This window comes from Phocoena phocoena, chromosome 1 (genome assembly GCF_963924675.1).
Source record: "Phocoena phocoena chromosome 1, mPhoPho1.1, whole genome shotgun sequence".
Lineage (NCBI taxonomy): Eukaryota > Metazoa > Chordata > Mammalia > Artiodactyla > Phocoenidae > Phocoena > Phocoena phocoena.
Genome location: NC_089219.1, coordinates 39,968,599 through 39,982,632, shown reverse-complemented (window position 1 = coordinate 39,982,632; position 14,034 = coordinate 39,968,599). Strand labels below are relative to the sequence as shown.

The window sequence follows — 14,034 nt, the reverse complement described above, 5'->3', positions numbered from 1 at the left end:
GACACTGCAGAAATACAAAGGATCATGAGAGATTACTACAAGCAACTATATGCCAATAAAATGGACAACCTGGAAGAAATGGATGAATTCTTAAAAAAGCACAACCTTCTGTGGCTGAACCAGGAAGAAATAGAAAATACAAACAGACCAATCACAAGCACTCAAATTGAAACTGTGTTTAAAAATCTTCCAACAAGCAAAAGCCCAGAACCAGATGGCTTCACAGGCGAATTCTATCAAAGATTTAGAGAAGAGCTAACACCTATTCCTCTCAAACTCTTCCAAAATATACCAGAGGGAGGAGCACTCCCAAACTCATTATATGTGGCCACCATCACCCTGATACCAAAACCAGACAAAGATGCCACAAAGAAAGAAAACTACAGGCCAATACCAATGATGAACATAGGTGCAAAAATCCTAACCAAAATACTAGCAAACAGAATCCAACAGCACATTAAAAGGATCATACAACATGATCAAGTGGGATTTATCCCAGGAATGCAAGGATTCTTCAATATAAGTAAATCAATCAGTGTGATACACCATATTAAAAAACTGAACTATAAAAACCATATGATTATCTCAACAGATGCAGAAAAATCTTTTGACAAAATTCAACACCCATTTATGATAAAAACCCTCCAGCAAGTAGGCATAGAGGGAACTTACCTCAACATAATAAAGGCAATATATGACAAACCCACAGCCAACATTGTTCTCAATGGTGAAAAACTGAAACCATTTCCTCTAAAATCAGGAGCAAGACAAGGTTGTACACTCTCACCAGTAGTATTCAACATAGTTTTGGAAGTTTAGCCACAGCAATCAGAGAAGAAAAAGAAATAAAAGGAATACAAATTGGAAAAGAAGAATTAAAGCTGTCACTGTTTGCAGATGACATGATACTATACATAGAGAATTCTAAAGATACTACCAAAAAAATACTAGAGCTAACCAATGAATTTGGAAAAGTAGCAGGATACAAAATTAATGCACAGAAATCTCTTGCATTCCTATACACTAATGATGAAAACTCTGAAAGAGAAATTAAGGAAACCCTTCCATTTACCATTGCAACAAAAAGAATAAAATACCCAGGAATAAACCTACCTAAGGAGACAAAAGACCTGTATGCAGAAAGCTATAAGACACTGATGAAAGAAATTAAAGACAATACAAACAGATGGAGAGATATACCATTTTCTTGGATTGGAAGAATCAACATTGTGAAAATGAGTGTACTCCCCAAAGCAATCTACAGATTCAATGCAATCCCTATCAAACTACCACTGGCACTTTTCACAGGACTAGAAAAAATTTTTTCACAATTTCTTTGTAAACACAAAAGACCCCGAATAGCCAAAGCAATCTCAAGAAAGAAAAACGGAGCTGAGGAATCAGACTCCCTGACTTCAGACTATACTACAAAGCTACAGTAATCAAGACAGTATGGAACTGGCACAAAAACAGAAATATAGATCAATAGAACAGGATAGAAAGCACAGAGATAAACCCATGCACATATGGTCACTTTATTTTTGATTAAGGAGGCAAGAATATACAATGGAGCAAAGACAGCCTCTTCAATAAGTGGTGCATGGAAACCTGGACAGCTGCATGTAAAAGAATGAAATTAGAACACTCCCTAACACTATACACAAAAATAAACTCAATATGGATTAAAGACCTAAATGTAAGGCCAGACACTATAAAACTCTTAGAGGAAATCATAGGCAGAATATTCTATGACATAAATCACAGCAAGATCCTTTTTGGCCCACCTCCTAGAAAAACAGAAATAAAACCAAAAATAAACAAAGGGACCTAATGAAACTTAAAAGCTTTTGCACAGCAAAGGAAAAAATAAACAAGCCAACCCTCAGAATGGGAGAAAATATTTGCAAATGAAGCAACTGACAAAGGATTAATCTCCAAAATTTACAAGCAGTTCATGAAGCTTAATATCAAAAAAGCAAACAACCCAATCCATAAATGGGCAGAAGACCTAAATAGACATTTCTCCAAAGATATACAGATTGCCAACAAACACATGAAAGGATGCTCAACATCACTGATCGTTAGAGAAATGCAAATCAAAACTACAATGAGGTATCACCACACACCCGTCAGAATGGCCATCATCAAAAAATCTACAAACAATAACTATGGGAGAGGGTGTGGAGAAAAGGGAACCCTCTTGCACTTTTGGTGGGAATGTAAATTGATACAGCCACTATGCAGAACAGTATGGAGATTCCGTAAAAAACTAAAAATAGAACTACCATATGACCCAGCAATTCCACATCTAGGTGTGTACCCTGAGAAAACCATAATTCAAAAAGTCATGTACCACAATGTTCATTGCAGCTCTATTTACAATAGCCAGGACATGGAAGCAACCTAAGTGTGCATCGACAGATGAATGGATAGAGAAGTTGTGGCACATATATACAATGGAATATTACTCAGCCATAAAAAGAAATGAAATTGAGTTTTTTCTAGTGAGGCGGATGGACCTAGAGCCTGTCATACAGAGTGAAGTAAGTCAGAAAGAGAAAAACATGTACTGTATGCTAACATATATATGGAATCTAAAAAAAAAAAGAAATTGGTTCTGAAGAACCTAGGGGCGGGACAGAAATAAAGATGCAGATGTAGAGAATGGACTTGAGGACATGTGGAGGGGGAAGGGTAAGCTGGGAGAAAGTGAGAGAGTGGCATGGACATATATACACTACCAAATGTAAAATAGATAGCTAGTGGGAAACAGCCGCATAGCACAGGGAGATCAGCTCGGTGCTTTGTGTCCACCTAGAGGTGGGATAGGGAGGGTAGGAGGGAGATGCAAGAGGGAGGAGATATGGGGATATATGTGTCTGTATAGCTGATTCACTTTTTTATAAAGCAGAAACTAACACACCATTGTAAAGCAATTATACTCCAATAAAGATTGTTAAAATAAATAAATAAAAGACACAGGTTCATATGCCACCTCTATCACTTTTGAGGCACAAGGCTCTGGGTCAATTATGCAAACTCTTCTTTTTTCAGTTTCCTGTTAAATATGTGTCGAATTGTGCTTTGGCCTTGCAGGGATGTGGTGGGGGTTATCGACAGTAAATAAGTAAACTGTACGGTGCCCAGGGTATGCTAGGAAAAAAAAATGGTAGCTGCTTTTGTATAGGTGAGAATGCAACAGCCTGTTTGCTGGTAGAGTTAGTTGGGACATGTGAGTTTCCTCTTCTAGACTGTAAACAGAATTTGTCTAATTCTTCTTTAAGCTCAATCTCTGCCCTTCTTCATGCCAGTACACACATGGGAGGAGCCCCCAGAATGTTAGAATGAATGAACAAGTGAATGAATGAATGAGAATATCCCAGCCCTCATTGCCTGTTAAAGCGTCCCACCAAGTGCTGGAGCTATTGACGCCCACCTTTTACTTTAAAACAGCTCTGGGCAGAAGTCACCAAGTCAGTCTGAGTTTCAGACAACCCCAGACAAACCCTCCTGCTTCTCTGATTCAAGGGTCCTGATCCCACCTGCTGCCTGTTCCTGCCCTCTGCGAGAAGCCCATCGGGAGCTACAGAAGAATCTGAGGAGGATGACATTTTGAATTTACAGGCCGTTCTGAGGTTTTTGTTGGCAATGAAGAGTTGGGAGTTTTCACCCCATTTTTTTTCTCTCTTATTTCTGCAGTATATCAGAAAAGGTTCCAGCCAAGAGAGCTATTGCTTTCTCCTTGCCTAGATCTTAAATCTTTGTTCAAAGACAGCTTGTTTTAATTGAAAATGTTCAGTCAGTCTCTTCACTCCTGTCACCCACGTCTCATTTCTTGACTCCAGCAGGGCCAGTGCAGTAAATAATCTGGAGTGAGGCTCTCAGGGCTCAGGAAATAGGTAATACTATTGGAAAGAGGAAGAGGGTTGTCCCTGACAATTCCCACCTTTAAAACACTGTCTTTTAAACAGAGCTTGCTAAAATGATAAACACCTCACTGAGGGACATTTTACTGCAACAGCCCAACTCCTCCACCTTGTAGAGCCCAGGAGTATTGAGTACCAAGGAGATCTCCTAGGCTTGCTTCCAGTCTGGGCGAGTCTGGCGTTCACTGCAGGTCAGGAGGAAGGGTTCAGGCTTCCCTCTGGCCCCATTCATGCACTTACTTAGTCAGCGCCCACATGCTAGTGACATACCTCACCACCATAATCCTATGAGGCAGGCATTGTTATTCACATTTTACAGGTGAGGAAATGAGGGCTCAGGGAGATGGGAAAGCCTCTGCAAGGCCACGCTGTGTTTCAGTTCTCCTCTGCTGCGTAACAAATCTCCCCCAAACTTAGTGTTTAAAACCACAGCTATTCTCTCTTGTTTTCTGTGGGAAGGGCTCCCCTGAGTACTCTTAACTTGGCATCTTTGATGCAGTGGCAGTGAGACAGTGGCTGGAGCTGGAGCTGGAGCTGTAGTGTGCTGTAGGAGCTGCTGCGGGCTGGCCAGGAACCTCTCTCTAAAGTAATCTCTCCACAAAGTCTCAGGGCCTCTCCCTGCAGCCCCTCCATAGGCTAGTTTGGGCTTCCTCACAGCATGCTGGCCTCAGGGCAGTCAGACAGCTTGCCTAGCAGTTCAGGGCCCCAGCTGGAACATTCGAGCAGGAAAGGTGCAAGTTATATCTGCTTTTCTGGCCTCTCCTCAGAAGTCCCACACTGTCACTTCTGCCATTCCTTTGGTGGCAAGTGAGTCACAAAGCCCACTCAGCTTCAGAGAGAGGGGATATAGATGCCACCTCTCAGTGGAGGGAGTGTCAAGGTCACATCATAGAATAACAGGTGAGATGGGAGACATTGTTGCAGACATCTTTGGAAAGTACAATCTGCCCCACACAGCATGTGGCCGAGCCGGGATTCGGATTCAAATTAGGTACATTTGATCCCAAAACTTCTACTACAATCTTTCAGCCCCGTCCACAGGAACCTCTCCCTTCCTCTCTGCCCCTGTTGCTCTTACCGTTTTGTTTGTTTGTTTGTTTGTTTAGTTTTGGCTGCACTGGGTCTTCGTTGCTGTGCGCGGGCTTTCTCTAGTTGCGGTGAGCGGGGGCTCCTCTTCATTGTGGCACATGGGCTTCTCATTGCGGTGGCTTCTCTTGTTGCAGAGCACAGGCTCTAGGTGCACGGGATCAGTAGCTGTGGCACGTGGGCTTCAGTAGTTGCGGCTCACGGACTCTAGAGCACAGGCTCAGTAGTTGTAGCGCACGGGCTTAGTTGCTCCACAGCATGTGGGATCTTTCCGGACCAGCGCTCGAACCCGTGTCTCCTGCATTGGCAGGTGGACTCTTAACCACTGTGCCACCAGGGAAGCCCTGCAGCTCTTACTGTTGACACACGCAATGGTGATTTGGTCATCCCAAGCCAGCTGGAGCCTGGCTAGGTTGGAGCAGCCAGCCACTTCTGCAGGCCCTGGTGATGAGACTGCCTCTAGGGTCTGCTGGTCTGAGAGCCCATGCCTGACACCAGCTTGTGAACTTTTTAAAGGAGGGGACAGAGAAGGTCGGTCACAACCAGAGGAAGAAAGCAGGTGGCAGCCCCAGAGCACAGCAAGCCTGCGGCACGTCTCATTTTCTTAAACAACTCGTCTGGTGTTTCTCCTTCTCCCACCAGGCACTGGCCTGGGATGACTCAGCCCTTGACAGAAAAGGTGCCTTCAAGTTGGGAAACAGCCCAGAGTGGTGGAAAGCTCACGGTTCTGGAGTCAGACACTCCCAAATTGGAGTCTTGACTCTACCATTTCCAGTTATATAGCTTTGGACAAGTTTCTTAACCTCCCAGAGCAAAGGGGAGATAAAAATGCCTTCCTCCCTGGGTTTTTTAAAATGCATATGTAAGCAAAGTGCCCGTGTGGTGCCAGGCATTACATAAATGCTGGTGTTCATGTCCTGGGCCACATCCAATCCCACCTTGGAGATGTCCTGAAGAGAGTGGTGAGAACTCACTCAACTGTTCCACAGATGCTAGCCCACCTCCATGAGCCTGGGTAGAATGGTGGCTGAGTGGTACCCAGTGAAGGGGCAACTAAACTGAGGTGTCTGGAAGCTGAGAAGGAGTCTGCCCTGTAAGGCCCGTGGGCAGAGGGGAGAGTGGTCTGGGAAGATGGAATGGAATGGACAAAGGTCTGGAGGTAGAAGAAATTCAGTATCACTGGAGCGTGAAGGTCGAGGGGTGGAAGGTGGGAGGCAACAGGCACAAAGCTGAGACCTAACTACAAAGGACCCGGTAGATCAAGTTCCAAACTTTGAACTTTACAGGCAACTGGGAGCCACCGAAGGGTTTTACTCAGCTGGGTGGCGTAGTCAGATCTGCGTTTTAGAATAACTACCCTCCCAACCCACCCCCACTAGCAAAGTTATAGAAAATGGAGTAGAGGCAGGCACTCTTATGGCAGAAAGGCCATTAGGACCGGATGACAGCAATTCAAGGAAAAGATGGTGCTGGCCTTTTCTAGGGGAACAGCAGGGACCTGGAGAAAAGTGGAGAAACTGAAGAGATAGGAGGTCCCTTGGGTAAGAGTTGGTGATGGCTTGGATGTTCAGAGCTGAGAGATATGAGATAAAAGATAAGTGCTTTGAATGAAGTCAGTTCAGAAGCCACGGAAGTAGGGGGCAAGGGCACCAATCATAGACCTGGGAGAGGAGTACTGTGGGAGGCTTTACTAAAGAGACATCACCTAACTGGAGAATTGATAGTTAAAAATTAGCCAAAGGGAAGGGGAAGGCACTTCAGGGAGAGGAAACAGCTCACGTGAAGCCCCAGAGTTATGACAGATAATGCACAGAGCATACGCTCCATGTTGTTGAATAGGTGATTGCTGTGCTAATTTATACTAAAATGTTAATGGTCAATATGGAATTGACCCTTTTCCCCTCCCCAGGGAGTTTGTACTTTAACAGGTCACAAACGCTTACCCTAAGGATTCGTAATGGGTAGATTTCAAGGTGGAACAGGGATACTGTTTAGGATGAGAGGGTTTTATCGTTGTCCCCAAGGTTACCAAAGTAGACGACTAATCCCCGGGGTCAAGTAGGCACTGGTCTATATGTAACAAAGGGTCTCTTGCCCTCGGGTCTTGCTTATCTGCCTCCACCCCAAGCCACTGAAGGCAGACCATGGAAGCCCAATGATTCCCAAAGGGATGCAGTAGGTTCTAAAAGCTCTGAACACAGGCTTCGGGGTAAGACTACCTAGACCCATATCCTGGCTCCTCTCCTTCCCGGTTCTGTGACCTTGGGCAAATTATTGGACTTCTCCACATCTCAGTTTCCTCATCTGGAAAATGAGGAAAATAATAGTATCTATCAATAATATTTAAGGTTTCGTGAAAATCCAAAAAGACAGTACATACAGCACTTAGAATAGTGAGTGGTGATACTGTCTTGTGACTGTTCTCACTTTTCTTACTAGCCCAGAGTTGCTCCTTAACACCCACCCTTGCAGATATGAAGCTGGGGCGGAACGTGGCAAGAACGTTTCTGGATTATTACCGGCTGAACCCCATGGTCGAGAAAGTGACGATCCCCATGCCAAGCCTGCGGTAAGTGCTGAGCAGAGCAGCGGGGGCTTGCACCCTGCTTAACTGGCTTCTTGTTAGCGGCAGCTTCCCTTAGCCTCTCTCTGTCCCTCGGTTTCCCATCTGTGTCACGGGAAAGATGATTGGCCCTGCCACAGAGAGTGTACGGAGCAGAAGGGCTTAACAGCACATTTCCTGAGTTGAAGTATAATTATGGGGTCAGACAGTGAGGGGTTGGTCACATTTCTGGGTCTAACATGGGAACCGACAGGGATGGAAGTTGCTGGGAGGCTGAGTCCAGTCACTGTTCCAAGCTAGTCTGGGTGTTTCCATATGCTACTTTATCTAATAGCTCCTATGTCATCTAGGCTCATAAGGTCTCTGATCCTTCAATTTCCTCATCTGTAAAGTGGGGACAGTGGTGCTCACTTAGAAGATTATTAAGAGATGTGTGTTAGAGCACCCTGCACAGTGCCAGGCATGTATGTACCCCGAGCACATGAGAGTCCCCTTCTGTCAAGATGCAAAGGCTCAGGGCTGAGAAGACACATCCCTGAGAAGTTTCCCCTCAGGTCCTCTGCTGGGGCCAACTTCTTGAGCTGGTGAAGAAGGTTAGGAGATGAGTGTCCTTCCTGAGGGCTGGACCAGAGCCCAGAGTGCTGGGTGTTCCCATGACTGCTGGCGGTGAGCCCAGTGAGCATGTGGGCAGTGACATCCAGTGGCATCTGGAATGTGCTGGCCCCGTCCTACCTCTTGACCTCATCTCCTACTCTCCTAGTGGTCCAGCTTCCTTGAAGGACATGACGATATCCAACTTACTGCTCCTGCCAGACCAGTCTTCCCACTGACCTTGCCCAAATGCTTTGCTGTCTCAGGGCTTTTGCCCTGATGCACCTTCCTCCCTACCTGTTATTAACAAAACACAGTGTTAATCACTACTATTTATTGAGCAAAGTACTTTTTGTATGTGGTCTTATTCAGTCCTCCTAGACAATTTATTCCTCATATTACAAATGAGGAAAAGGAAGCTCAGAAAGGTGACGAGAATTGCCTGAGGTCAAAGGTATTTTGGCAGAGGCAGAATTTGATCCTAGGCGTTTATGATTCTAAAGCTGGACTGAAGTCCAGCTAAGCTCCACCTCAGTGTGGGTTCAAATTCTGTCTCAAGTTCATGCTAGCTGTGGGATGTTAGGCAAGCTCCCTGGCCTCATGAAACCTTTCTCCTCCTACCTAAAGTGGGTACCTAAAGGATGGTTTTAAAAATTAGATACAAGCGTGCTGTAGTGCCTGGCCGCCAGTAGGTGCTCAATAAATATTTCCATCTCCTCTGGCTTCTGGGGTGCAGTCCCAGATTTCCAGACAGCTCATCACAGCCTGGGGCAAGTCCCTGGTCTTCTCTGGTTGGGCTGGATGATCTCTCAGGACCCACGTCCCATCAGGCCGGGAGTTCCACCTCTTGAGTCCCAGCTCCACAAGGAGTCTGCAACACAATGTGCTCTGACTCATACTTTGTCTCAGGTTGTTCCCCCCCCGTCCTGGTGGCTTAGTCTTCAGAAGAAGCATCTGTGTTTCTTCTCTGTGCTCCCACAGTGCCTAGGCTGTACTGAGCATGCGTGCATGTATACATCCCTTCATTCACTCACTTAGGAAAAACAACACTTTGTGCCAAGTGTCTGGGTAGACGGGGTGCTTGAACGAGTAAATGGTTAAGGCGTGACCCCGACGTTGAAGAGCTCACCTCTAGAGAATGGTGCTCAATTCCTCCTTAGAAGTCCTTGGTTATGTTCTTAAAAATTTAAAGCTCTGTAAAACTCAAAAGAATTGTTAGAATCTCATTTACAAGTTAATTTGGGGATTGTCTCTTTCAGGTCCTCTGTCAGCCTGAATAAAATGATCCCGATCCTTTCCCACTTGGTTCTTGAATGTTGCACTGTCTGTAAAATGGTGCTGACATCCAGGGAGAGTAGCCATCGTCATCATGCAGATGAGGTGTTGAGGCCCAGGGAGCAGACAAGATTGGTCACAGCCATGGCTAGAGCCAGGACCCACCATCCCCAGCCTGGTGCTCTCAGCATCAGTTAGTGAAGAGTCCTTTGAGATGGGGAAGGCAGGACCCTGAAACTGGGTCTAAAGCATTCAGGGGAGTTCAGAGCCCTGCTCACGGGACCTCATTTCCCTGAGCTTTGGAGCCCTTGTTAGAGAAGAGCTGGAAAGCTCATTCCTCAAAGTTCATAGCCTTGAGGACTTGTGGTAAATGTGCCCACCCTTCGCCTAAGAAAAATAAAATAAAAACTCTCTCCATCCCCACATCTCTACCTCATCAAACTATGAATATGACTTAGCTCTCAACTGGTCGGCAGTTCTTGAGAAAATGAATCTCAGGAGGATACAAGGCTCTGATGTGGGACTTGAATACTTCCCAATTTTTGTATTATTTTCCACCCAAGCATCAAATAACATACATGAAAGAGCAGTTCTGGTTTTAAAGGAAAATTATATGTTTTGACTCAAAATTAATCTTTGTTTTCTCTCATCTCTACGGATAATTATACTGTGTCAGTTTCCACCCACGTGCTGGTAGGAGCCTGTCAGCATCCCTGGGTGCTGTGCCACCCTTCGGGGAAGGTCCCTGGGGAGGCCAGGATGTGGGCCTGAGAGTGAAGGCTCAGGGACATGGCGTTGATGACCAGAGCTGAGACCCCGCGCTTATCTCGACCACAGTGACACAAAATGCCCCATCGAGGTGCATACAAATTAGACAGGGGAAATGAGCAGGCCAGGTAAGCCTCTGTGGGGAGACAGAGCATCAGCACGGACGGTGGGCCTCTAAGCGTAAGGTGGCCTCAGGCTCAGGGCCAGTGGGCTGCCTCCACGCTGGGGTTTGGATATGTGTGCGGGGCATGGGAGTGGGAATCATCAGCTCTGCATCACACTGGAGCCCGCCATGTGGCAGGCCCTGCCCTGGATGCTGGGGGAACATAGATAACCTCTGCCCATCAGGAGCTCAGATTCACAGAGGAGAAAGCATGTACACATGCAAAGATAACAGACAATACTGAGCAATGTGTAAATGTGCTCAGTTACCTGTCAGATTGTGCCCTCTTTCAAAACACCGTCCATGGCTCCCCATTTCAGTTCATCTTCTGGCTGTTCAAGGCCCTGGCCTACATTTAAAACTTCATATGCAGCCTCCTAGCACACACCTTTCCCTTGTGAGGACCTTCTCCACCCCACCTGCTTTCTACCACTTTATACCCCAGTCAGCAAGTCATACCTCCATGTTCATCCTTTTCCTTCTTTCTGGAATGTTCTCCCTTACTGTCTGTAGATGACAAATGCCAACTTATCTTTCAAAGCCCAGTCCAGACATCATATCTCTGTGTTTTTGTCCTTGCTCTCCACCTGAGGTAGAGCTCCTTCCTCTCTGCTGGATCCCGAACTGCATTTTGCACATACGTGTGCATGGTACGTCCCATAGCGTATTGTCACAGCATCTTTGCATGTTGTGACATCTTTGCATGTCTGGCTCCTCCACTAGATGGGCTGCTCCTTGAGGAATTATTTTATCACTCCTGTATCCTTAGTGCCAGGTGCAGAGCCTAGCTGGGAGTAGGTCCTAAATAAGCCCTAAATATATGATTCATAAAATGGTAGAACTGAAGAAACCCCTAAGAATCATCTACTTCAACCCCTTCGTGTTATAGTGAAAAGTGAGGCTCAATCAGAAATTACTCTCCCACACCATCTGGCAAACATTCGGCAGCCAGCAGGAGTATCCCAGGAAGGCTTCATGGACGAAGTGGGGCTTGAACTTGGTTTCAAAGGACATGTAGAATTCCAATGGATGAAACAGAAAGAGGAGAGAGGGCATTCCAGGTTGAGGGAAAGGTTGTAAGAGGCAGGGAGCTGAACCTGAAAAGACACATTCTAAGGCAATGACAGGCCAGGATGTTTAGGGCTATAGAGATGATAAAGATGGGACTAAAAATTCATTCAATTCATCAAACAACCTTCAAGCATCTACTCCATACCACTCAGGAATTGTAAAGAAAAATCAAATGCATCCAACCCACAGTCCCGTGAGAAAAATAGCTGGGCAAAGAGCTCCCTAGAAAGTGGTGTACTAAGAGATTAGGTACAAAGTGCTTCAGAAGCCTCTGGAAGAGAGAGGCTTACTTTCTGGGGAGTCAGCTTCCCAAAGGAGGTGAGTCTGGAGGGCACGATAGGAAAAGGAGCATCTCTGTGGGGCCCAGGTGTGAGATGCTTGCCTACCAGTGCCTCTCTCTGTGCCCCATCTTGAGCTGCAGGTGCTCTTTGGCTCTGTGATGGCCCCAGAGTCATTCTGCACGTTCACACCCCTCCCCAGCCACTGCACACCCTCTCCCCACGCACACCGTCTGCCTGGGGCTGCCCCACCTGTGATCATACCTGGGCTTCACCCGCAAAGAAACAAACCCAACTTATTTCCCATGCTTCCTTTGGGTGTGAAGACCCACACTCTCAGTGACATACGAATGGCACCTTGTAATTGGCAAAACTCTTCCCCAACCCCATTTACCAGAGCCTATGATGCAGGAAGGACATGGGCTCTACTATTTTAGAAATGAAGAAACAGAGGCTAGAGGAAAAAGGGACTTCTTCAAGATCACATCGCCTGCAAACAACGTTCCAGCATATGTTCCAGGCTGTTGATGGGCACTAAGATCTAGGTGTATCTCACCCATGCTAGATGGCCTTCCTATGTTAACAAGGCCCCTCATGAGTGTGGAATTTTAGACAGTGAGGCTTCCTGGTGGAGGAGCTACATTAGGGCAAGGTGTCCCTTTTGTGTGCTGCCACCTGTTCTGTCTTTACCTTATTCGTGACTTATCGGCAATGAAGGAAAATGATACTCCAGGGTCAGAGCATCATGGGTTATAAGAAGTCACATCTTGAATCCTAAATCAAACAGCCCAAGAGATTCCCATATTTGTGGCATTACCATTTTCTTCCATGCATTGTAGTTCTTTATTATTTTGTGTAATTATTTTGTATAACTGTCTCCTCTACTAAACTGTAAGCAGCCTGAGGACAGCATCAACGTCTGACTCAACTTTGTCATCTCCAGAGTACAGTGGACCATACCTAGCACCTAGCACCTAGCACCTAGCACCTAGCACCATGCCTTTGTAAGTTATAGTAGGCAAAGGAAGATGCTAGGTGAGTTTATTCATATTATCTCATTTAACCTCACACCACCCTCCAAGATTGGAATATTTTATCCTCGTTTTGTAAATGAAACTCAGAGAAGTTAAACAACTTGCTCAAGGTCGTACCTCTCACATATAGCTGACCAGGGAATTCAGTTCAGTTCTTTCTGGATTGGCTAATCTTTCCGCTGCAAATAAATCTTAATCCAATGCTTGAATGAATGACGCATCAATTTGTTACTCAACAACATAGCACACAAACAAGGCCCCGTATGAGGAAAAATGCAAACTGGATAAACTGGGTCCCTGCCTATCAGAAGCTCATAGCCTAGTGTGTGGGCAGAACAGACAGTGAATAATTGCTGAAGAGTAGTGTTAAAGGTATTGCATTGGGTGCTGGGTGCTGGGATACAGAGATGAACTAGACACATCTCTGCCTTCAGAGAGCCCCCAAGATTGTAGGGGAGACAGACCCACCATGAAATGCCATAATTAGGCTATACTGAGAAATATAAAGGGAACTCTGGAGCCCATGATGGTTATGAAGGGAATGAGCTCCCTGGATCTGCCAAGCTGCAATTCCTCTATGGGTTCATGCCCATCCCGTTGTGAAATGGATAGAATGAGTTAGAATCAAGTCGGAAGTGTGGAAGACTTGTAACTATAGGACAGTTAGGTTTTCTCCAGAACCAGAATGATACAACGTATCCATCCATTCATCTAACAGTCATTCCATTGAGTCATGCTGCCTGCTTTGAACCAGGCCCTGGGCTGGGTTCCTGGGATGCAGAAAAGAAGTCAAGGCCACTGCTCCTAGGAGGTCACAGTCCAGTGGGGGGAGATAGACATGCACACAAATGATTGCAGTACAGAGTGTATATGTGCTGTCTTTCTTCTCTCTTTCTGTTATCTCCCCCTTTGCAGGAAAGAACGTCCCCCCTACAAGCGCCCACTCCTGCGGGGCCCAGCCAGCAGCCACCCCAACAGCAAAGGGGGCAAGAAGAGCTCAGTGAACCACAAAGACCCTTCAAACTCTTTTTAAGGACGTGGAGTCCGGGGTGGTCTTGTGGTGGCAGGCGCATGCATTTTCTGCTGGGGCATGAAATTAATCACCCTTCTCTAGTTTCCAAGATAATGGCTGTGAGATAATGTATAAGCTAGTGAAAGGGAAGGGAAAACATGAGAAATTTCATCATCGATTTTCCCTTTTACCAGTGGAAAATCAATTGTGAGCCTTCACCTTCAGGCTTAGGAACAAAATAGGAGATTCAAACCAGATGAGTACAGA

At 45.8% G+C, this 14,034-nt stretch overlaps 1 protein-coding gene across 1 annotated transcript in view; it reads left to right on the top strand.

Annotated features, from left to right (window-relative positions):
- Positions 1-13,788, top strand: part of AGBL4 (AGBL carboxypeptidase 4) — a 1,274,144-nt gene extending 1,260,356 nt beyond the window's left edge. The window contains exons 11-12 of the mRNA XM_065887781.1: positions 7,485-7,581; positions 13,671-13,788. Of these exons, the coding sequence (XP_065743853.1) occupies positions 7,485-7,581; positions 13,671-13,788 (215 nt within the window). The remainder of the gene's footprint in view (positions 1-7,484; positions 7,582-13,670) is intronic.
- The last annotated feature ends 246 nt before the right edge of the window (positions 13,789-14,034 follow it).